This window comes from Canis lupus, chromosome 11 (genome assembly GCF_048164855.1).
Source record: "Canis lupus baileyi chromosome 11, mCanLup2.hap1, whole genome shotgun sequence".
NCBI classification, from domain to species: Eukaryota; Metazoa; Chordata; class Mammalia; order Carnivora; family Canidae; genus Canis; species Canis lupus.
The window spans coordinates 49,030,757-49,054,691 of NC_132848.1; the positions used below are offsets into that span (position 1 = coordinate 49,030,757).

At 47.6% G+C, this 23,935-nt stretch overlaps 2 protein-coding genes across 6 annotated transcripts in view; one reads left to right on the forward strand and one right to left on the reverse strand.

The window, feature by feature from the left end:
- Positions 1–11,796, reverse strand: part of ABCG5 (ATP binding cassette subfamily G member 5) — a 49,361-nt gene extending 37,565 nt beyond the window's left edge. For 2 of the 5 annotated variants that reach the window (XR_012003324.1, XM_072768193.1), the window contains exons 1-3: positions 11,595–11,796; positions 10,937–11,323; positions 103–1,772 (exon numbers count right to left, since the gene is read on the reverse strand). Coding sequence is in view for 3 of the 5 variants with exons in the window: in XM_072768193.1 (XP_072624294.1) it covers positions 103–248 (146 nt within the window). In the remaining 2 variants the exon portion in view is untranslated. Of the gene's footprint in view, positions 1–102; positions 1,773–2,322; positions 3,012–10,936; positions 11,324–11,594 lie in introns of those variants that run through there. The other 3 variants (XR_012003323.1, XM_072768191.1, XM_072768192.1) reach the window with 2 other exon arrangements.
- On the forward strand, positions 557–19,912 carry ABCG8 (ATP binding cassette subfamily G member 8). The gene is made up of 13 exons (XM_072768190.1): positions 557–699; positions 5,905–6,006; positions 7,481–7,631; positions 11,251–11,489; positions 12,017–12,149; positions 12,255–12,524; positions 14,802–14,964; positions 15,053–15,136; positions 16,007–16,206; positions 16,643–16,719; positions 17,480–17,747; positions 19,006–19,133; positions 19,219–19,912. Exons 1-13 carry the CDS (start codon positions 640–642, stop codon positions 19,354–19,356), a joined length of 2,013 nt encoding a protein of 670 aa, XP_072624291.1. The 5' UTR covers positions 557–639; the 3' UTR covers positions 19,357–19,912.
- The last annotated feature ends 4,023 nt before the right edge of the window (positions 19,913–23,935 follow it).

Here is a 23,935-nt window from a genome sequence, read left to right on the forward strand (position 1 = left end):
AGTGAGGAAAGCCAGCAGAGGCTCACTCACCAAAAACCATGACCACAACTCAAACAAAGCCCAGCTTCAAGCTCCCAGTAGACAAAAGAGGCATGGCCTTACCTGACACTGTAGGAGACATGGAGAATGCCCAGGCTGTGTCGAGGCTTTGAAACAGCTGCAGGAACATCCTCTGGGGAACTCTGGGGGCCTCTGCTTACTTGGATCCACGAGGACTCCACAGGGACCAAAGATGGGAATTCACTCATGGCCAAGAGACAGCAGAGACAGGTGAATTTTTGGGCGCCCTGACTCTCCCTTGAGGAGCCTCAGTAGAGCCAGCAGCACACTGCCCTGCCTACTCTTCACCGGGCCCTGCAGTCCCTCCCCAGACCTTACCAGCAGCGGCACTGGGGTTTGGCCACAGATGCCATTATCTGATGTACCTTTGCCCAGAGCATGTGTACTATCTCAGCAGTGGGCAGAACACAGCCTGTATTTGTAGGAGGGCTTGCCTGAGAATGCTGGGAGAGAGGCACGGTGAACTAGGGCCAGAGATTGATTGCCCAGCCCTGAGAGAGACCAAACACTGGTGCTGTCTGGTAGCAGCTAAGGTGGAAAGGAAGCTGCAGCAAAGCGGCACAGACACTGCTGGGCCTCATGGCTGAGGCCTCAGAGGAGAGAGGGTTCCGGAACAGGGCTGCGCCCCAGGATGCCTCCGTGAGTGATGGGCAGTCACTTCAATCATGGGGGGTGGGAGCAAATGGGACTTCCCCCACCCTCCTCCCGGGGAACTTTCTGTTTTAGCTCATCACCAGGACCACAAGCAGAGGGAGAATATGGCAGCAGAACTCTTTCCTGGGCATCAAAGGGCTGAGGACAAGGGATTCAGGGAAGAGGGTGGGTAGGGGCATCTGAAGTCACTTCCTGCACAGGGAAATGACATTCCTATTTGTGACTTGGGCTGATATAGCTTTTTCTCAATGAGACTCCAAAGCAGAAATGTGTTCATACATACAGGAGGCTCTGTAGTTTCTCCTTCATCTGTGAGTCAGTCAAAGTCAGGATCTCAGATGCAGAAAAATGAGATAGGATGGCAGGAAACTTTTATCGGAACATCAGAATAGAATTTATGCTCAACAGGTAGACACAAGACCCGAGAGAGAGCTGGAAGGGACAGAGAGCAGCCAGAGGGCTGAGAGGCTGGGGCACAAGTTCTCTACTCTTACCTCAAATGAGAAATGTTTACTTGAGAAATGGCCTTTAGCTACAATGCAGGTGTGGGTGGGATTTGAAGCAGGCGGCTAACGTGAAAGACAGAAAGGAAGCTGAGCCTACCACCTCACCTTGGCACACCTTACTGTCTTTGCCTGTTGTGGGTAAGAAGGAGAGAAAGACAAGAAGGACTGAGGACTCCACACCCAACAGGGAAGGCCACAGGCCACCTAGTCTGGCCCTGAGTTGCTAGGACATGACTTCAGCCTGGCCCATTCCTAATCTATTCTGCAGCCATGACAAATAGCCAGTTCTGATTTGGGAATACAGCCAGTCTTTGCCAAGAAATGATTCCTAGGAGCTGTGACTGCAGTGCTCATAGCCTGATCAGGATATAAAATCAGTGGTGTCTTTGGGGACACTTTCTACCTAAAAGGTCTGACAATTCAGCCACCACAGCAGGTGATGCAAATTGCCCAAATCCAACATCCAGGAATGCCTGCTATTTCCAATTTCCTCTTCTCCAATCCTGTTACTCAAGCTTCCAAGTGACAATCTTCCCTCAACTTTTAAGGAACCTGGAACAAGAAAACAAGGGCTACATATCTTATGTCTAGATGTTTTAAAGTTATCAATCAAGCTAAAAACTGTTAAAAGATTTTGTTTTCTTATTTTGACATAACTTCCTCACAACCTAAAAGGCCAGGTATAAATTTAGAAATCCTAGGACCTTTTGGAGCAGTGGTTAGAATGGGGTGGCACAGGGGAACCGGCTTCCAGCCCAAGTTACAGCTTGCCCCCTTCTCTGCCCAATCCTGGCCCCACATGTGACTCACACACTCTTAGGTGGTCATGCCATCCACCCTCCCCACATTCTATTCACACTCCACAGACAAATGCCCTCTGGCCTGGGGTGCCTGGAGTGTCAAAAGTGCCCTTGGCCCACAGACTCCTCAGTCCACAGGGAAAAGCACAGCCAGAGGAAGACACATGGGGCCCGGTCCTCAGGGCAAAGATGTGTGAGATCAGTCTGACCATTTTAGTAAAGGCCCAGGCTCATCCCTTCAGCCAGGAACAAACCTGGCATGTTTCTGCCAGGTACTAAGTCCTCAGCACATCACTACTCACAATGGCATGAATTCCTCATCTTAGAATAAGGAACTTAGGCTCTGTGCTGAGTTCCCTTCTCATCCATGCTTATGACTCAGGAATTTGATCAGAAGTTAATACAAGGAGAAATTACAATGTAGCCCAGCAGAAGCCGAGCAGGTTACCTACAAAAAAAAAAAAAAAAAACTGCTTTTGCTTTTTTGGGCATCACCTGTCAGAAATTCAAGCGAATTTCTGTATGACTGACAGTCATACTGATTAAGATGTCAGCTGAATAGATATTTAAGTATTTGAAAAATACAGAGAATTTGTCAAAACCATCTGGGAGCCAAAAAATATTTCAAAATGGAACAGAGACCATCCTCAACCCAGCAATAAATGCTCTTCCTCTGAAGGTCACGCTGCCTGTGCAGATCCAGGAAGGTACAGTCCCTAGATGGTGGTTAAGGTCCCTGGCTGGCCTGCATCTACCTACTTAGCCTAGGGGGAGAGGTACTGCCCACCTACCCCTCAAGAGCAGAGAGCACCTTTCTCCTTTGATCTGTCTTCCCATTCCAACACCTCTTTCCCCAGGGCCCCAGCATCCTCCACCTTTTCAAAGCACTTATATGGAAAGTGGAACCCACTTGGGCATAAAATCACCTGCACCTAATACTCCAGACCCTAAAACATATGACCTCCTTTTCTTTCTTTTTTTTTTCTTTTTCTTATTGGAGTCCAATTTGCCAACATATATCACCCAGTGCTCATCCCATCAAGTGTCCCCCTCAGTGCCCATCACCCAGTCACCCCAACCCCCTGCCCACCTTCCTTTCCACTACCCCTTGTTCGTTTCCCAGAGTTAGGAGTCTCTCATGTTCTGTCATCCTCACTGACATTTTCACTCATTTTATCTCCTTTCCCCTTTATTCCCTTTCACTATTTTTTATATTCCCCAAATGAATGAGACCATATAATGTTTGTCCTTCTCCAATTGACTAATTTCAGTCAGCACAATACCCTCCAGTTCCATCCATGTTGAAGCAAATGGTTGACCTCCTTTTCTTAAGCACCCCACCTGAAATCTAACTTGGGTAGCCTTTGGCTAGGTGTTTGTTCACAGAACCAATTTCTGAAATAATTCGTATCTTACACCAATTGACTTCATATCCCTCCTACAGATATTTACTTTTTTTATAAGCAAACAAATAAGATGCATGTTAGCCCAAATGAGTCTCCCTGCTAAAATTTCTGATAGTTTAACAGAATTAAATGGAAAAACTAGGGATGCCTGGGTGGCTCAGTCAGTTAAGTGCCTGCCTTTGGCTCAAGTCATGATCCTAAGGTCCTGAAATTGAGCCCTGAGTCAGACTCCTTGTTCAGTGGGGAGCCTGCTTCTTTCTCACTCTCCCTCTGCCTGCCTCTCTCTCCTGCTGCTTATGCTCACAAATAAAATCTTAAAAAGGGGGAGGGGGTACTTGCCATGTGAGTGCTGGTGGAAGAAGTGGTGAGTGAGGGTCAGGTGCAGGGCTGACCTCCCTCAGGAGAGATCTCCATCTCCGTTTCTGAGAGCACAGACCTTGCACCTTCCTCCATCTCCACAGCCACCTCCTGCCTTGGAGGCATTGGTAGCTAAGGGGTGAGGTGGGAGTGGTAGTATTCTAGAGTTCTACTCATGGGTTTGCTCTCTCACTTAGAAAACATACTTTGAAATATTTCAGACATATCAGTTTATAGAGCAGGGAACTCTCATGTACCCACCAATAATTACCAAGAGCTCTGAAGCTTGATCCCCTAGCCTTCCCTTGTGCCCTTCTCTCTTGTATTCCTCTCTGTTCCCCAGAGATAGCCCTTCTGCTAAATTACATGTTCATCTTTCCTAGTTTTTTTTTTTTTTGTATAATTTAGGATCTTTATGGTAATACTTCTAACATTAGACAAGATAAGTAGCTACAGTCTGCTGTTTCCATACTGCCCTGGAACTCTGGGGACTACTTGCTCATAACTGCTGCTGTGGACTATCACCTGTATTGCTCTCCCTCCACTTCCACTGGGCTTGAATATCCTTTCCAAGGACCTCTGAACTCCACCACTTCAGGGAAGTTTGACAGAGACTTTTGGGTGTTATTTTCACATAAGTCATAAGTCATTTTTTTTTAAGATTTTATTTATTTATCCATGACAGACACAGAGAGATGCAAAGAGAGAGGCAGAAACACAGGGAGAAGGAGAAACAGGCTCCATGCAGGGACCCCGACATGTGACTTGATCCCGGGTCTCTAGAATCACACCCTGGGCTGAAGGCGGCGCTAAACCGCTGAGCCACCCAGGCTGCCCCATAAGTCATTTTATATTCACGTAAAGCACAGATAGGGACTGTGTACAAAGTGTAAATATACCCTGCATGGATGCTTGAGGCCAGTGTGCCTCTACACCTGGCCTGTTTTGTTCCATCCTAACCACCTGTCCCATTCATTAAAACCTAAGCTTCTTTGCATGGTGACAGATGGTAACTACATGTATTGTACTGACCACTTTACAGTGTACACAAATATTGAATTGTTCTGTTGTATACCTGAAACTTATACGTTATATACCAATTTTACCTCAATAAAAAAAAAAATCTAAGCTTTTCAGAGACCATTTTTGTCACATCCCAAACTCCAAGCCCGAAGCATGATGTGGGCTCCCAGTAATTACAGGATGCTTGCTTGCTTGCTTGAGGAACACATCAGTGTGAGAATGGCAGCTCTGAGAGGAAAAGATTGGAGTCAACTGGAACTGTTAATAAATACACTTTTTTCTGCACTAAAAAACAAAAGAAAAATGTTATGCATTAAAAAATGGAAAACTTACTGAACATGTTCTTCTTTTGGGAGGCCTCAATGATTTAAATGATTAAACTGATAGAAGGAATTGAGATCTGCTGATGGCTAATAAGAAAGGTATCAGTTGATACCATGAAACACTGATTTGATGTACAAATATACCATCCCTCCAACAATAGCAACAAGATGATAATGATGACCATGATGATAATGGGGACTTTCTCTGAAATCTCCCAATAGCATTTTGAATGGGTTTGTTGTGCAAAACTCATTAGAATAATAGGCAGCTTTTCCAAGGATGATGTTGGAATTCCAAACATTGAGCATTAGCTTTTTGATAGCTATTTCCTCTCACATGCCAGGTAGGTGAAGTCTGTTTGGCATTAGGAGATAGTAAGCCAGAGGCAGGGAAGAAAAAGTTAAGGCCAACTCCCACTCAGGTCCCCCCAGAGCAAAGAAGTTCACAAAGCTCTCTCTCCAGTCCAGAGTCTGGGTCTCACCTACCGTAGGCTGCCTGAACAGGCTCCACCAACCTGCAATTGAGTTCTCTGGAGTCAAGAGCTGTGCTGGAGGGAAGCTCCAAAGCTCCCTCTGCAGGGAAGGAAAGATTTGCCCTCACTGATCCTATTTTCTCAAGAGCTCTTGGGCTCTATATGCCCAAAAGTCTTGTCTTGCCAATTCTGGATCTCAACCAAACTAGCTGCTTCTCTCACTTCTTTGGTCTTCTTCCTGTTTTCTCCTAAGTTCTTGGTAGCTTTTGAAGGAGGCCCTCACCTGTCATGTCTGCCAACAGGGACTCCAGGACAGCTTGTTCTCCTCCGAGAGTGACAACAGCCTATACTTCACATACGGTGGCCAGTCCAACACCTTGGAGGTCCGAGATCTCAGCTACCAGGTAGAAGCACATCTGAGGGCAAGGTGGGAGGAGTGGGCAGGGAAGGCCTAATGATACCCCAAGTGGAAGGTAAGGGTGAACCCACCTTGAGGGCCCTCTGCCCCAAGTACAAAGGTCCAGGCCATGTTGATGCTTCAGGTGTTGAGTGAAAGTACAAGACTCCCCTCAACTACAAATACTGTAGCTGGAGACTGACAGGCTTAAGAGAATGAGACCTTTGTTAAAATATAAAACAAATTATGTAAACCTATGGAGAAAAAAAACTCTCAAACTTTTTTTTTAACTTCAGAAATAACTTTAGACTTTTGGGAAAGGTATAAAAATAGTACAAGTTTCCATATACCCTTTGTCCAACTTCCCCTAATGTTAACATCATGTATACTGGGGCAGCCCGGGTGGCTCAGCTTTGGTGCCGCCTTCAGCCCAGGATGTGATCCTGGAGACCCAGGATGGAATCCCACATTGGGCTCCCTGCATGGAGCCTGCTTCTCCCTCTGCCTGTCTCTCTGCCCCTCTCTCTCTCTGTGTGTTTCTCATGAATAGATAAATAAAATCTTTAAAACAAACAAACAGGGATCCATGGGTGGATCAGCAGTTCAGCGCCTGCCTTTGGCCCAGGGTGTGACCCTGGGGTCCCGGGATCGAGTCTCGCATCAGGCTCCCTGCATGGAGCCTGCTTCTCCCTCTGCCTGTGTCTCTGCTTTCTCATGAATAAATAAATAAAAATCTTAAAAAAAAATCTTGTATACCCAGAGCAAAACCATCCAAAATTAAGAAATTAACAATGCCATGACACCATTCACTAAATTACAGACTTCTTTCAGGTTTCAGTAGTTCTGTGTTTTGTTATTTGTTTTCAAAACATACTATCCCTGGAACTAAAACATCCAAAGTGCAAGGACCACTGGCTTTTCAGAGGCTTTCAGGGACTCCTTGGTCAGATTCAAAACTTCCATGTCCAAAAAAAAAAAAAAAAAAAAAAAACTTCCATGTCCCAGATCCTTGTGGGGGCAGACCCCAGGTGATCCAGATAGAACATGCTGAGGGCTGCAATGGTGAACCCCAGAGGCCCAACCCTGGCTTCCTGTAAATGTGAGTTAGGACAAGCTAATGAGGCACACCATAATCTTCTCTGCTTGTCACTTGTTAGCTGTGTGACCTTGAAAAAGATTTACACAATACCTTATACATAGTAAACACTTAAAAACATTTTTAGTAAATTACTATTGTTAAGTGAAGACATTGTTTTGCTTTATATTTTCTTTTCTGTTCTATTGTACATGCTTCCCATGTCTTCACTTCAAACTTGGAAGTGGCAGCTTCAGGTTCCCAGCATCGTGGGGAACCTATGTAGGGGCCCCTCAGTCCTGTTTTGTACCAGCAGGAGGATGTCTGCTGTACAGAGGTGAACAGAAGTTGCTGAAACCCTATGATCACTCAGCTCTCTGAGGAATCTTCCAATGACTCCCCACAGGTGGACATGGATTCCCAGGTGCCTTGGTTTAAGAAGCTAGCTCAGTTCAAGATGCCTTGGACATCTCACAAGGATTCTCGTGAGCTGGGCATTCAAAACCTGAGCTTCAAAGTGAGGAGTGGACAGATGCTGGCCATCATTGGGAGCTCAGGTACCACTAAGGGTAAACAGTGAGACATTGAGTTCCATCTCTCCTGGAAAGCAGAATGATCCCTCAGACAGAGGGATGCTTCTCACAGAACCCTTTGCTGATAAGGAGAATAGCACAGCAGAGTGGGTGAGAGCACAGGATCTGGGTCAGGCAGACCTGGTTCAAATCCCAAAACCTCCATTTACTAGTTCTCAGGTAGTCACCATCATTATGAATTACAGCCAGGGCTTAGTTAATACCTATATTGAGACAAGGTAACAACCTTTACAAGATCATAAGGCAGCTTCAAAATTGAGTGTTCTTTTTGGGGGAGGGGAGGGATTCCTCTACCACCAGGGACTTTCATTCATTTTTGCCCCAGGATCCAGTAGGCACAGCCCTCTCCACAGCTCCCACTTCTTAGAGAGCCCCTCATCTTAGTGCAGCCTTCAACCTCCTGCAAAGATCCAGATTCTTGGAGTGCTTCAGAGTCACTAAACTATACAAGCCAAACTTAAAATTATACGATGCCAGAGGTGAAAGGGGACTTGGAAGAACAAAATTTACCTTCTCCAATGTATTCTTTCTTTCTCTTTACCAGTTTGGAAGCCTCTTTAAAGGAGAGCTTTTAAATTATCAGTATTTTAAGTAATCAATATTTCTAGAGTGTCCTCCTGCCTCCCCTCAATATATGCACACCTTCAATTAACAGACGGGGAGACTAAAGTCTAGAGAAAGTGAGTGATTCACTTAAGGACATATATTTAATGCAGAGCTAGATCTAGAACTTTAGTCTTCTGATCCTCAGATCAGGGCGTTTCTCTCTCACATGGTATTAGAATGCTTTATACCTTTTAATTAATCATTTCCAGAAGTAGAGATTACTGAACTTTTGAACATCTCCAAATTTTTAGTCTTCGGACAGGGAAATTCCATTTATTGTCTAACCAAAGAGCAAATGAGATAATGTGTGTCAATGCACTTTGTAACTTAAATAACACCCACAGGTCAAGTTCTGCCCGCTTTTGACCCTGCCTCTGCAATTCTGATCTACACAAGAAAACAGGAGACATTCATAGGCCAACTTTGTTTTTGTAACTCCTCTTGGCTTTTCTTGTTATATCTGCTTTTTCTTCATGAGCTGAGAATTTGAGGGATATGTGGACCCTGTGGAGGCACTTCCACAAAGTCTTAGAGTCATCACAATGAATACTCGCTACACATGACCCTACATTAGTATTCCTGAAGGAAGTGAAGTCCAGAGAGACTGAGCAGTCTCCAGGACTTCTGACTCTAGGTTCAATGTTGTTTAGCTTCAGGTTTACTAGGCTGAAATTATTTAAATGATTTCTTTTTAACATTTATTTATTTCAGAGGGAGAGAGAGAGAGAGAGAGAGAAGAGGGTGTGAGCGAAGGGAGGGGGAGAATCCTCAAGAAAACTCCCCACTGAGCATAGAGCCTACTACCATGGGGGTCAATCCCAGGACCCTGAGATCATGACCTAAGCCGAAATCAAGAGTCCACTGCTTAACGGACTGAGCCACCTAGATGCCCCTCAATAATTTCTTAGAAAGATTTATCAGGGATACCTGGGTGGCTCAGTGGTTGAGCGTCTGCCTTCAGCTGAGGGCATGATTCCAGGGTCCTGGGATCGAGTCCTGTAGGGAGTCTGTTTCTCCCTCTGCCTCTGTGTGTGTCACTCATGAAAAAATATATAAAATCTTTAAAAATATATTTTTTAAAAAAGGAGGATTGTCAATTATGCTTCCTATGGCTTTTACTCTACTTAACAAAGAATGAAACAAAGAATAAATGAACGTTCATAATTTATAAAATATAAATTAAAACAGCACCACTTTGGCTACTTCTGTAGAATCAGCAGTAGTGACAAAGGTGTTTTCCAATGAATGCATTTACTGAATTGGAGACTCCTGCCACTTTATAAGGCTCTTGAATGTGCTTGGTGTTTTCTCCTGGCTCACCTGGCTCATAGAAAGTGTTGCCAGTTGCACTACTTAGTCTCCACTGAAAAGGCCACCCATTACTCTCATAAAGTGTTGTTTAGGAAATGTAGCCTTCCCACTTCTGATTGGGAATCCCACTGTACCTATGAATGTTGACAAAGTCCCCAGCTATCTCAGAGCCTGGATCTGATGATGTCTGAGGCTGGGCAGGGAACAGGACCAGAGCCCTCCCCTCTGCTTCTTTCCCAGCTGGTTTGCTCCACTTTCATTCTCAGGAACCTTGAATAAGGTGTACCTGGGAGGCAGCAGGCAGGTCCCTTTCCACTGTGAGAGCTTCTGGGCTTCTTGAGTTTTGTTTTTTGCACTAGAGGCATAGGGCTTCTTGCAGGAAGCATGTGTGTATGGAAAGGAGGGGTGGTTACATTTGAGTACTGGCACTTTCCTTATTTGAAAACAAGTTGCAAAATTTGCTTTCTGAAAGAAATTGAAGAAACCAGACTCTTACTTGGGGGAACTGGACAGATCCTCATCCCTAGCTGTTTGCAAGGTGTTCTCACAGCTGCAGCCAAATTGGCATTCACAGCTTAAATGGCTGTCAAAAAGTCTCATTGAATGCTTCTGGAAACCTGATCCAATCTGACACTTTCCCAAATCGATAGCAATGGCTGTCACTCAGAGGTGGATGGTGTTAACTTATGGCAACAGATCACTTTTTCTAGAGACAGTAAAAAGTACCACTGATAAAAATAAGAGAAAGACAAGTGTAGTATATAATCACATACACATGTAGTATACACATGTATACTGTGTTTAGTTTTCAAATTATGACATCAATTACTTTTCTATTTTTTCTCCTGATTTCTGAAAATTCCAGTTTTGCATTTTTAAAAAACACCCTGTGAGGTCAAGCCCCTCATGGGTCTCCTCGCTCAGCTGGCTGCTTGAGATTCTCTCCCTCTCCTTCTGCCACTCCTTTCTCGCCTTCCCTCTAAAAATAAATAAATATATTTTTTAAAACCCTATTAATTGGGTGGCTCAGTGGTTTAGCACTGCCTTCAGCTCAGGGAGTGATCCTGGAGTCCCTGAATCGAGTCCCACATCGGGCTCCCTGCGAGGAGCCTCTGCCTGTGTCTCTGCCTCTCTCTCTGTGTGTCTCTCATGAATGAATAAATAAAATCTTTAAAAAAAATTTAAAAACTCTATTAATTAAAAAAAAAAACTATTAATTCTCCAAAATTAGTCCTTCCCATAATGCCAGCTTCTGAGCCAAACAAATGCTGCTGGCATATTTACCACCCCAAAACAGTTAAGCTTCAGGGTGCAATTAACACCGGGCTTGCTTGGGAGAGAAAGGGACTTACTAGAGGTGGAAGGGGGCATTTGCTCCAGGCACAGCCAGGGCCACAACTCCGGCCGTTGTCATGCAGCCTCTGGCTCACCGGCTTGAACCCTCAGTGTCAACGTGCTTCTAGCTCCCCACCCGCGCTCAAGCTGGCTGTGGGTAAAAGGTCTAGAGCTGCAGGTGCTGGGTCCAAGAGCTGTGCCACTTTCCCTAGAGGCGGGTCACTTCTGCGAGGAGCGAGCAGTCTAGGGTGGCTGGAGAGTCGTGGGCTGCGGCGGCTTCCAGGCTGGGCCTCGCAGCTCTGCTTTCAGGACGTCTCTGGTGGCTTCGCAGGCTGTGGGAGAGCCTCTCTGCTGGACGTGATCACCGGGAGGGACCATGGCGGCAAAATTAAGTCAGGCCAAATCTGGATCAACGGGAAGCCCAGCTCGCCTCAGGTGGTGAGGAAGTATGTGGCCCACGTGCGCCAGCACGACCAGCTGCTCCCCAACCTAACCGTCCGCGAGACCCTGGCTTTTGTTGCCCAGCTACGCCTGCCCAGAACCTTCTCCCAGGCTCAGCGTGACCAAAGGGTAACTAACTCCCTGACCCTGGGGACCCCAAGAAGCCACGCCACCCTTCCCCGCCGTGCCGCGGCGCCCAGCCCACCATCCGTCCCGCCCCACACTCGGCCTTACCTCGGGCCGCCTTTAAACTCCGCAGCCCTCCGGAAGCCGCCCGCCCCGGCCAGTCCCCTCCACCGCACAGGGCAAAATGCGTGAGGAGCGTCCAGCTGCTTTCCTGTCCCGCGTGGGCAGGCAGCCCCGCCGTCCTGTCCCCAAGTCGCAGTCACGTTCCCAACGTGGCGCCGGGCTCTGTGCGTGGGAGGGCGCACGGACTGAACGTGGGAACACACACCTCGCGGGGCAGGGAAGGCGGCGGCGCGAGCCCGACGGGCAGCCGCTTCGCGCCGGGAGGCCAACACCCGCGCCTGGCGCGTGGCCGGAAGCCAGGCCCGTCGCCGGAAGCCAGGCCCGTCGCCGGAAGCCAGGCGCGTGGCCGGAAGCCAGGCGCGTGGCCAGGCGTGTAAACCCCAGCTCCCCTACCGCGCCCCCCGCAGGTGGACGACGTGATCGCCGAGCTGCGCCTGCGCCAATGCGCCAACACGCGCGTGGGCAATGCGTACGTGCGGGGCGTGTCGGGGGGCGAGCGGCGCAGAGTCAGCATCGGGGTGCAGCTCCTCTGGAACCCAGGTGAGGGCGCGGGCTGAGGGGAGGGGAGCTGCGTCGCCCACCTGGACGGACGCGGGGCAGCCTGAGTCCCCGCGGGCCGACCGGGCCTTTCTCTCCGCTGGGAAGGAATCCTCATTCTGGATGAGCCCACGTCGGGGCTTGACAGCTTCACAGCCCACAACCTGGTGAAAACCCTGTCCCGGCTGGCCAAAGGCAACCGGTTGGTGCTCGTCTCCCTCCACCAGCCTCGGTCGGACATCTTCAGGCTGTTTGATCTGGTCCTCCTGATGACGTCCGGCACCACCATCTACTTGGGGGCAGCCCAGCACATGGTGCAGTACTTCGCAGGCGTCGGCCACCCCTGCCCTCGCTACAGCAACCCTGCCGACTTCTACGGTGAGGCTGCAGGCAGCGCCCGCACCTGCCCAGCCCCGCGGGGGCCTGGTGGGGAGACTCAGGAGGGAAACTCCCAGAGGCTTCCGGGGAGCAGGACCTCGGAGGGAGCCGGGCAGAGCGGGCTGCAGCGCACGGGTCACTTTGCCAAGTATCAGATGCTGGAAACGGAGGGCCTGACGGAAGCAGCTTCTGACGTAGCCACCGTCCTGTGCACCATAGATGAGAAGCCTGTAAGAATTCCAGTAGCTGGAGGAGATAGAATCCAAGAGGGTTTGCATTAGTTTCCAGAGTTGTGGTCTTTATTCAGACTCGGTAGGGAAACCTAGGATACCTAAGGTCAGGAGGCCCCTGGGAAATCTTAAAGCTGTGCCCTGGTGCCCCCATAGAGGCAGGGACCTGGAGGCACTGGGTGGTTGAGGGGGCCCCAGGGCACAGGGAGCTCAGGGACATTTGGAGGTACTGGTCAACGAACCTCTAGATATGAAAATTTCTCTGTCAGCACCAGAGAGGCCTTCCTACATGGGGTTCTGAGTTCTCAGCATATACCCCTGAGGGGAAGGTAAGCCAGTTCCTTCATTCCTGGGGAGACAGTTGTCTTTACAGGTGTCTGGCCTGAAAGCGGATGCCTGGATCCTGAATGCTGAGGAGTGCTGTGGCTGCTTGCTGGCTGGGCCACACACCTTCACCAGTGCCAGGGGAAGCGGTAGTTATGGCTTGTCCAGTACGTCACCTGGAGCCCCAGCCTTCCTTCCAAGATGGCTCAGTGAAGCAAGGGCCTCACCAATGACCATGACGACAGGGACCATGTCCTTGAGGGCGGACACTGGGCCCAAAGGCACCAAGCTCTCTCACCCTCACAGCCCTGCCAGGGTCATCTCTGTCCCTACAGATGAGAATACCAAATCTGAAGAGTTAAACTCCTTGCACAGAACTTGCAAGGCACAAAAGTAGGACTCCCAACCAGGGTATCTGGCTCCCTCCCTGACTCCTGGCCCTGGGCTTACATCCTCCTCCTGGCATCCAACGTCCAGCCCTCCTCCAGGAGGATAGGCCGCTCTCTCCAGCCTGCCAATCCTTGCAGTATGCACTCACACTGTCTGAACTCACACAGAGGGTACCTTCAACCTGGCCACAGGGAGCAATAGGCAATAACCCCAGAGGGGGGTTTACCAGGAGGCAAATGTCCATAACAGACCTGAAAAAATTTTTTCTTTATACTTTTTGCCTTTTTTTTTTTTTTTTTTTTTTTGGTGTGTTGGGGGGGTGGCTCTTGTCTACCACCTTCCAGTCTTCGGTACAGGACCTGCAGTACTCAGAGATTCTGGTGTCCTGAGCTGCAGCCCTGAATGCTGAGGAGGCTTGTTGCATTCTACAAGACTCCTCCTAGACCTTATCCTGTCTTGGGACATGTCATGAAAATGACAAGAGAGAAGAGGCAGAGGTTAAGAGGAGGAATAGAGGGAGGTGAGCCATCTCTGGACTAGAGTAAAGCTGGGCTCAGGAGGGCCCTGGCTATGACTGGGTAGGTGTGTCTATGTGACACTGTGGGAGCCCCATGAGAGTAGAGCTGTGGCTGGGGCTGCCAGATGTTCCCCACAAGTAACATGGAGGTGGGTGCAGAGCAGCCTGGTTCTCCAGCTGGTCATGGCAGCTCCCTCTTCTGGAGGGCAGTGACACAGTGACAACTCTACTTAGAATTGTCCAGGCACTGGCACCCTCCAGCCAAAACATTTTCCCCTTTGAGGGAGGCTGTTTGGGGAGCCAAATTACTAATCTAGAGTGAGAACTAGAATTTCTGGGTGCCCAGACTGCCCAACCACCTCGCAGCCAGCCCACCTTCTCCCTGTGGGCAAGCATACCTGGAAGCTGAGTCCTCATCACAAGCTTCTTAAATGGCCTGAGTTGGAGTCAGGGCATAACTGTGCCATGACCTTGGGCTCTAAAAGGCCAATCCCTTCTGTTCTGTCCTAGACATGTCCCCATAATGAGACTGGATGTGGATGAGGGCTCACAGGGCTTCTGGTGTTAACCCTTCTCCTACAGCAGGCTTTCCCTGAAGTGGATGTGGCCAGGCCCAGCAGGGAAAGCCAGCCCTAGGTGTTTCTCTGCTTCTCTCTGCTGTTCATGACTTCATGGTTCACTCTCAGAGGGTGGGGAGCATGTCCTGGAGTCCCTAAGAGCTGACCAGCATTGTAAACTGGCCTTGCATCAAGCTCCTCACTTGCAAGCAGGTGCAGAGACCATGGCCACCCATGGCCCCACATCCTCTCTTTACAGTGGACTTGACTAGCATTGACAGGCGAAGCAGAGAGCATGAAGTGGCCACCAGGGAGAAGGCTCAGTCCCTTGCGGCCTTGTTTCGAGAAAAAGTTCGTGGCTCCGATGACTTTCTGTGGAGAGCGGAAGAAAGGGAGCTGGGTGAGGGTACTTGTCTGGAGAGGTAAGGCAGATGAGGGTGGCTCTGGGTGCAGAACTCCTTGCAGAAGACCACCATCGCCACAACCCATGACACGTCTGTTTCTTGACAGCCGGGCCCTCCCCCAGGACACCGACCAGCCTCCGACTCCCACTGAGCTGCCTGGCCCTGTGCAGCAGTTTACCATGCTGATCCGGTAAGTATCTGCCATTTCTTCCCACTACCACCAGCCCTACCCCAGAAGTCTTTATTATATCAAATTAAGTCTTTTCTATCTAAAGTGAATTTGAAAGAGATAGCAAGAGGTAGACTCATTTTTAAAAAAACTGGTGTCGCCAAGACTAGCACTAGCCCTCTGTGCAATACAGAACACTCTTGTTTTTATTCTTTAAACAAAATCAAAATGTCCTTATTGGCCAGATGATTGGAGAAATTACATAGGCTTGTGGAGAACTCAGATAATACAGGAGAAGCTTAAGTGGAAAGGGAAGATTTCCTGTCACACCAGCCCTCAAAGAAAACCAGACCCAATGTTTAGTGTGAGTCTTTCTAGGTATTCCCATGCACACAAGCATTTTAGGGCATAGATAGGATCATACTCTTACTATTGTTCTGTAACCATTTTTTTGGTTTTGGTCTCATATAGAATAGGCCTCTACCTCTCATCTGGGTAGGTCCCCCTCAGCATTCCAGTCTAGCCATAGCTGTTTTCCCTGCTAAGTGCATATTGATGGTCTGATTTTTTTTTCAGGATTTTGCTATGACAAGTAATGGTGCAATAACTATCCTTGTATGTATGTCTTTATGTACTGGATTGGTTGTTTCCTTAGGGTAATGTCTTTAAATAAAATTGCACACTGATACGTTGACAATAACGTGAATTATTTATGTGTATCTAGTGTGAGACACATACTTTCATCAATGATCTCATTTGAGCCTCATCCTTGTGAGAGAGTAGTGCTAGTCCATTTTATAGATGAGAAAAATGAGACTTACAGAGATTGACATTGTTAATGTCACAGGGCTGGTGTATGTTGTTCCCTTGGCACCTCTTTTGTTTTCTAAGTCGTCAGATTTTTAATGACTTCCGAGACCTGCCAACTCTCCTCATCCGTGGAGCAGAGGCCTGCCTGATGTCCTTGATCATTGGGTTCCTCTATTATGGCCATGGGACCATCAAGCTCTCCCTCATGGACACAGCTGCCCTCTTGTTCATGATTGGAGCTCTCATCCCTTTCAACGTGATCCTGGATGTCATTGCCAAATGTGAGTATGGCTTGCTCTCTGTAACTCACACTTGGAACAGCCAGAGGACCATGGGATACATCACCTTTCTGAGCTGATCCAAAGCTGACCTCTGTTCCTCCAAACTTCTGGGGAGAATAGGTTTGCTGAATGGTTTCACCATGATTGCAAAATAAAAGGTGATGATTGTTTTTAAAGTTCGTACATTAATATTAGTATGCAAATGAAAGACGATTACCCAGGAGTCTTAGGCATTCCTATTATAACAGGAATTATACTTGACAGCAATGCACAAGTCAGAGAATTACAAACGTCTATATTAGGATGGTTTAACTCTGCCTGCTTTTTAAAAATAGAAGACATTTAGGCAATATGACTATTTATAATTGTACTAAGACTCAAAAACAAACACTAAAAATTAATGTCATTTTCATTCTCCTTTTCTCCCTTTTGTTAGGTCACTCAGAGAGGGCAATGCTTTACTATGAACTAGAAGATGGACTGTACACTGCTGGTCCATATTTCTTTACCAAGGTGACTGGTCAGGGCTGAGAGCAAGTGACAAGGTGGGGGATGGGTAGACAAAGTCACACTGCATTGACAGAAGCTCCTGAGAAGTATTTTGCTGAACCAGGGGACCGTGCATCATCTGTGGTTATAGATATCATATTTCCTAGGGGAGTTTCAGAGACTTGATGTTTTAAAATATTTACCTAAAGACCAGGACTGTGGATGAGGAATGACACTTTCCTGGTCAGCAGAAACCAAAAAAAGAGAGAAAGACAGACAGACAGGAAGGAAGGAAAGAAAGAGGGAGGGAAGAAGGAAGGAAAGAAAGAAAGTGGGAAAAATCCAGCATACTCCCCTTTCAGATATCATGACATCTCCAGGAAGCAGGTCAGCAACTATTACTATACTTATTTCCAGGATGCAAAGGCTCAGAGAGGTTATGCAGCTGTCTCAAAGCCCCACACCTATTAGGTCTAGGCAGGCAGGGCGGGAACTAGAAACAAGAAAACAGATACCTTACTGCAGTTTTCACCCGGCTACACTGCCCCCACCCCGGGGGAAATGACTCTAACTGTCCCAGAGGGAGCACATGGCATCTGCAGGGAGCAACCAGCAAGGAGAGCTCATGTTCCAGGGTCCCACACCTACTGCCCTTCCTGCTGCAGGCTGATAATCAGTGGGAGGGAAGATTGGCATCACAGAGGATTACTTATCTTTAAACACTTAAAGAACAATGATAGTGAAGGCATTAGTTCCACATCCTTGCAAGGGCTATTCTTTGCAGATCCTAGGGGAGCTTCCAGAGCACTGTGTCTACATCATGATCTGTGGGATGCCTACCTACTGGCTGGCCAACCTGCGCCCAGGCCTTGAGCCCTTTCTGCTGCACCTTCTGCTGGTGTGGCTAGTGGTCTTCTACTGTAGGATCATGGCCCTGGGTGTTGCTGCTCTGCTCCCCACATTCCATACATCCTCCTTCGTTGGCAACGCTCTCTACAACTCCTTCTACCTCACCGGGGGCTTCATGATAAGCTTGGACAACCTGTGGACAGGTAAGGCCTGCTCCCCTCCCCTGGTCAAGCTTTTTAAGGCCTTCTGGGGCTGGATGAAGCCCGCTTTCACCTGGGGATGAGAATCCACGATTGATTGATTGATTGATTTTATTTATTGGGTGGCCCTGGGTGGCTTAGAGGTTTGGCGCCGCCTTCACCCTGGGGCCTGATCCTGGAGTCCCCGGATCGAGTCCCACATCAGGCTCCCTGCTTGGAGCCTGCTTCTCCCTCTGCCTGTGTCTCTGCCTCTCTCTCTCTCTCTCTCTGTGTCTCTCATTAATAAATAAATAAGCTCCATGCTGGGAGCCTAATGTGGGACCTGATCCCAGGACCCTGTGATCCTGCCCTGAGGCAAAGGCAGAGGCTCAACCGCTGAGCCATCCAAGCGTCCCTAAAACTCACTATTTAGATCCAAGTTAAGCCTGGTTTTTCTGGGTCCTGCTTGTCAAAGAAATGAGTCCATGGGAGAATACAGATGGCAGGCACCTCCTTATAATCCCCTAGCTGATAACCTGGAGGTCACCCTTGACTTCCCTCACTCTCCACGTTCACCAGTGTGCCAGGTCAGTTCTGCTCCCTACATCTTTCTGAAATATCCCCCTTGCCTGATCCCTCAGGCCTTATCTTGTCGTCTGGTCTTACACCACTGCAGTGGTCTATGTGAGCCTTGTCCTTCCACTTCTCTCTTGACCCTCGCCCATGGAGTGGTGCTTTGTAAGGTACAAATCCATGTCACTGCATTTTTTAAGCCCTCTGGGGTGGCTACTGCCCCCACCTCACTCTTCTGAAGTCCCCAACACATTCCATACACTCATCTCAGAGCCTGTGTGGCTGGCTCTTCTCTGTCCACCCCTGCCCCTGCTTCTATGGCTGCTCTCTTCTCCTTGGCCTTTCCTGACCAGCCCGGCTGGGCTTGTTCTTTTCTCCTGTTCCTGGCACTGTGATACTACCTTGGGGTCAGGGCACAGACTCAAATTGCGGCTGTACCTCCATGAAGCTGAGCATATGCTGGGACACACAATAAATTACTCTCTCAAATTGTTATTCATAAAACTTGGTGACCCCCGAGCCACCTGGCCCTTCCACTTCAGACCATGTCCCAGGGTTTCACTCTGGTCCTTTCACCCTCTCCCTGCCCCCTGACACCTCAGGGACCTTGCTTCCCTTGGATCAGAGTCACCGGGGCCCTGGTGTCCAGGAGTGTTTCCCAGTGGGCAGGTGATTAGCCTTTGTGAATAACATGGATCTCTGTCTTCAGTGCCCGCTTGGATTTCCAAAGTCTCCTTTCTCCGCTGGTGTTTTGAAGGGCTGATGCAGATTCAGTTTAAAGGGCACACTTACCACATGGTGGTCGGCAACTTCACCATCCCTATTCCAGGAGATGTAGTAAGTAGCTGAGGCCTCCAACTCTAAATAGATAACATTCATCTGAATGTTTTCTTACTGAGTTCACTGATGTCTGTATCCCCAGATCCTCACTTCCATGGGCCTGAACTCGCATCCACTCTACGCCATCTACTTAATCCTCATTGGCATCGGTGGTGGCTTCATGATCCTGTACTATGTGGCCCTAAGGTTCATCAAACAGAAATCATATCAAGACTGGTGATTCATGCCCAGGCTCCTGCCTGCTGATGGGGACTTGAGAAGACTTCAACTGCACTCCTCTCCTTCCTCTCAAGGAGGCCCCCATCCCTGGTACCAGGAGGACAGTACAGGGAGCTCAGTGACACCAGCCCTCAATGTTGCAGTGGCGCAGGCTGGCCACAGGATGGCAGTAGAATAAAGACAGTAGAAAGGCATTTCTGATCACTGGCCAGAGTTTTGGGATTCCTGGGAAAGTGACAACGGAACTTAGGGACACCTACAATGTTGCTAATTTATTTCCTTTTCATGTATATTTATATAGGCAACTCAGTGCAGGATGAGAGCAAGTTAGGTATGAATTGAGTAGGCTATGCAAGAACTCCTGGATCCAGAGGAAACAATATTGCCTAGCGAAATGTTTGGTCTCATCTTCCGGGACTCCCAAACTCTGTGTTAAGTCATTCTCAATACAGAAAATGACCTTAGACATACCAGTGAGATGCCATCCTTTCTTTTTGTGTGGGATTATGGGCTCCAAAAGCCAAATGGAACAATTAAAAATTTGTTGAACATCTGTATACCAAGTATAGCTCATAATGCTTTGTTTATGTGGATGACGGTATATAATTCTCAACCCTTTGAGGTGGGTGGTATCCCATTTTATAGATGAGGAAACCAGGTAAAAATTCAGTAAGGTCACTAATATGTAAGGTCACATGTCTGTCATGTGGTGGAGTCATATGGGGGTCAGAAAGCTTTGGAAGCCTTAGGAGTTGGAGGGCAAAAGGCAAGTCCTGAGCCACCGTACAGCTTGGAATTCCAGGAAGGCTCCAGAAGATGAAGATGGCTGTAGAGGCTGTTCTTGGCTCAGCCAGGCCTCTTGGAGTTGCATCTCACTGGCCCTAGCTGGGTCTAAGGACCAGCCTTGAACCTTTCACGGTGGCTAGGGTATGGGATAGGTCATCCCCAGGTTGCATGCTTCATTGCCTGAGCACTGAGGACCGTCAGACCCAAAAATGGTACACAGGGGAGCAGATTATTCCCAAAGGAACCACCAGAGTCTGGGACCAAAAAAGGAGAGAGGTGAGTGTTTGGGAGGTAAACAATAAATGAACGTCTAAGGTTCCCTACGCCCTTCCTGTTGCTCGAGACAGGCAATTAGGACCTTACCTGGGAGCTGGTTAGGCAGAGTCAGTCTCCCACCCCACCCAACCACCTGAATCCAAATCTGCATTTTTAGAAGATCCCCAGGTGATACGTGTACCTGAGTTTGAGCAGCAGTGCTCTAGCACACTGCCCTTTTACACACAGCCATGAAACTTAGGGTACTTCCGATGCTACATTGTAACATGGCATATTGTGACATGGTTACATTGCTACCATCCAAAGGGCAGGCCCAACTCAAGATTCAGTAATTGTTCTGACAAGGTCCTTCATAGCAAAAAGGATCAAGCAGATCTAGTTGTCCATTCTCTTTGATCTTCGTTTTAGAACGGTCCTCAATTTTCCTTGACCTTTTTGACATTGACACTTGAAGATTTTGCAGAAAAGCTCTCAATTTGGGTTTGGTATATTTTCATGATGGAACTCAGATCAGAAATTTAATGGGATATCACAGGGATTTCCTTTGGCAGACACGTCACAGAAGTGACACACCCTTCTCGCTGAATCCTGTGGTGAAGATTGCAGTTTGTCCTGTACTGAAGGTGTGCACTCGGCTCCCTTGACACAAGGCATGTCTGCTGAGCCTCTCCACAACCGAGTCCCTTCTTTGGTAATTCATAAGCATTTTGTAGATAGGTGCTTTGAAACAATGTAAGTTACCTGTTGCTCATTAAGCCTCCATTTATTCATTTTTTAGTTTACATCAATATAAAATTGTAGTTTCCTGTTTTATTCAATGGGTATAACCCCTTAATATCATTATTAATTTTTATGTTCAAATCATCCCTGATTTGGCCCTGGGTGCCCATTCAAGTGGACCTCTGCATCTTTTGATCTGTCTCCATATTGTGTGAACACTCACAAAAAAGTGTTTCAGGCTCATCTTGTACTTTTCCACTCCCAGTCCTTAGACCCAGTGCTTAGAAAAGCAGACATTTCTTTAAAAAATCTTGGATTTTTTTAAGTGAAAAATGGTATTTAGAAACCAAGATCTGAGTGATTAGTCTGCTCATTGCTACTGGGGCATCACTACCCCCAGGCCCTCTCAGGAGACAAAGTTGAGAATGCATACATATGTACACAGGTCTGCATGTGTGTGTGTACATGTGCACATGCACACATATAAACACATACCTGTACCTGTGAGTTCACATGAATACATCCGATTCTCAAATTGCGGTACACCACAGAGTTGATTCTAATTTTCTTCCTTTCTGTATTTGTATCTCCCTTTTCAAATTGCAAGAAACCTGGATTCCAGTGGCCTTCATATTTTTTCATTTGGTTAATCCCCTGTATATAACCAACCTCCCATCTACACCACATTTTTTCTAGTATGTGGATACCCTTCTCACCCTGCTGGGGCTGTATCTCCTGTATCAAGCTGCCCCATAATCTGCACAGATGCCTTCCTCATCCTATTCCAGCGCATCCTGGCTTCTCCCATAACCATACTGTGGTTACCTAAAGGCTTTAGGCCTGTATGGAGAAGGGAGGAGGAAGAGGATGTTGGGCTTTTTTTTCCATTAACTCCTCAGGGATTCCAACATGTAGTGAGGACAGCCACTGGGGTACATCATCTGAGTTTTGGCCAGTCTCCAGGGGCTTTAATGACTCAGTAGGCTCTGGTGTGCAGGACTGTGGGGAAAGGGGGCAAAGTGCCAAGGCTGGAGAATGGGAGAAATCCAGTAGCTGTCATTTTTCTGCTGGAGCATCCTGGTTCTCCACCCTAGTTGTCCACCCTGGACCCACCCCCAGAGATTCTGATTTCAGGGGTCTGTTTCTTGAAACAAGACCAAAAAAACAAACTTCCTCCAAGAGCATGCAGGTTGTCTATTCGGCCTCTCCCTGCACTGAAGGGAGAGATCTGCTTGTGAGTAATTATCAAGAGCAGGGGTTGCAAACTTTTCCTGTTAAGGGTCAGTTTTTCAGGCTTTGAGGGCCACAGTGCCTTTCTCGACTACTCAACTCTGTTGTAGTGTGAGAGCCACCCCAGACAATTCTAAAGTACTGCTGGTATGGCTGTGACCCAGTGAAACATTTATTTATTTAAAAAGGCAATATGCTGGATTTGTCCCAAGGCTGTAGGCTTCATAGACCCTTAATCAGAAGGTGAAGGTTTTGAAATTTGCATTTTAAACCCTCCAATCTCAAATCATGCTATTGACAGGGAAATTTTAATTAAGCAGAAAGTAATTACCTGTATGGACTCAGAATATTTATTTTGTTTTTTAAAAGTAGGCTCCATAGTGGAGCCCAACACAGGGCTTGATGAGCTCACAACCCTGAGATCAAGATCAGAGCTGAGACCAAGAGTTGGACGCTTAACTGACTGAAGTCACCCAGGCTCCTGACTCAGTATTTCTGATGGGATCCTTTTTTCCTGCTCTTGCTCCTATAAAAATGATTTAAGACCTAATCTTGCCCTGGGTCAAGCTAGTCTCACCAGTCAGGTTCACAGAGATATCTTCTACTTGTTTTCTTTCTTCTACTCGACCTCTTGTTTTGAATCCAAATTCAACAGCTAGCAGCAGGGACATTTAAACAGACACCAAATCTAAGTGCTAACCACAGACCTGGTAACCATAGGGTCTCTACTGAGACCCAAGTATTAGTCACGTAGCAGAGGCCCCTTCCTTCAGCCCAGCCACGTGCCTGGAGCACCAATCAGGCTCCAAGGGGGAGAGCAAGGAGGGACTGGGAAGCAGAGTGAGGAAGCATCTTGCTGGCTGACCTGTTCTCCTTTCAAGAATACAGCCAGTGTTCATGCCTGAAAGCAAACACTCCTATTTTCATAATCTAAACTAGATCATTCAAATCTCCTCTGTCATTTGTTGATAGGATTGGTTCTTCCTTTAAAGTGGCCAGGGAACAGAGGAATAGCCTGGTCCCTATTATCTGGTCTCTGCCTGAGACCGCTATAGCAGGGGAGGCGGCAGGCAGGTGGAGCACCACCCATTTTCTGCTGGCAGCTGGGGAACAGCAGCACCTGTGGAAGTAGCAGCTAACAAAACAGTAATATTTTAAGCAATAGGTTGAGATTTTTTTAATGCACACCAACTCAAAGGCTGATAATACTTCTCAGCTTTCCATGTAACAGTGCCCATGCTCGTCTTTTTGTAAGCCAGAGCTATTCCTTGTTTCCCCAAACTGTTAAAAAGCTTCACTGCCCCATGTTAAAAAGTGAAGCTCTTTATTTTTATTGATCCCTCTTGCACTGAAGCTGCTTCCATCATGATTTGAAAGCCCTCCTCCTTCTCTTGGCAGTAAACTTGAACATGTTTTCACATGGGAACATGGGTTTTGAACGATTTCTTGGGCCTGGACTCCCAGTATCCTAGCTCTGAGCTACAGAATGGCATCTCTGATCTCAGGAATACAAGTGTGCATGTGGGGAAACCGTCCGATAAATGCAACACACACCTCTCCAAAAGAAC

Excerpts from the sequence above, each read along its gene's own strand:
- ABCG8 (XM_072768190.1), top strand. The coding sequence starts at position 640 with ATGGCTGAGGCCTCAGAGGAGAGAGGGTTCCGGAACAGGGCTGCGCCC. Across the intron at positions 6,007-7,480 it reads TCCGAGATCTCAGCTACCAG|GTGGACATGGATTCCCAGGT; the intron begins GTAGAAGCACAT and ends GACTCCCCACAG. Across the intron at positions 7,632-11,250 it reads GGCCATCATTGGGAGCTCAG|GCTGTGGGAGAGCCTCTCTG; the intron begins GTACCACTAAGG and ends GTGGCTTCGCAG.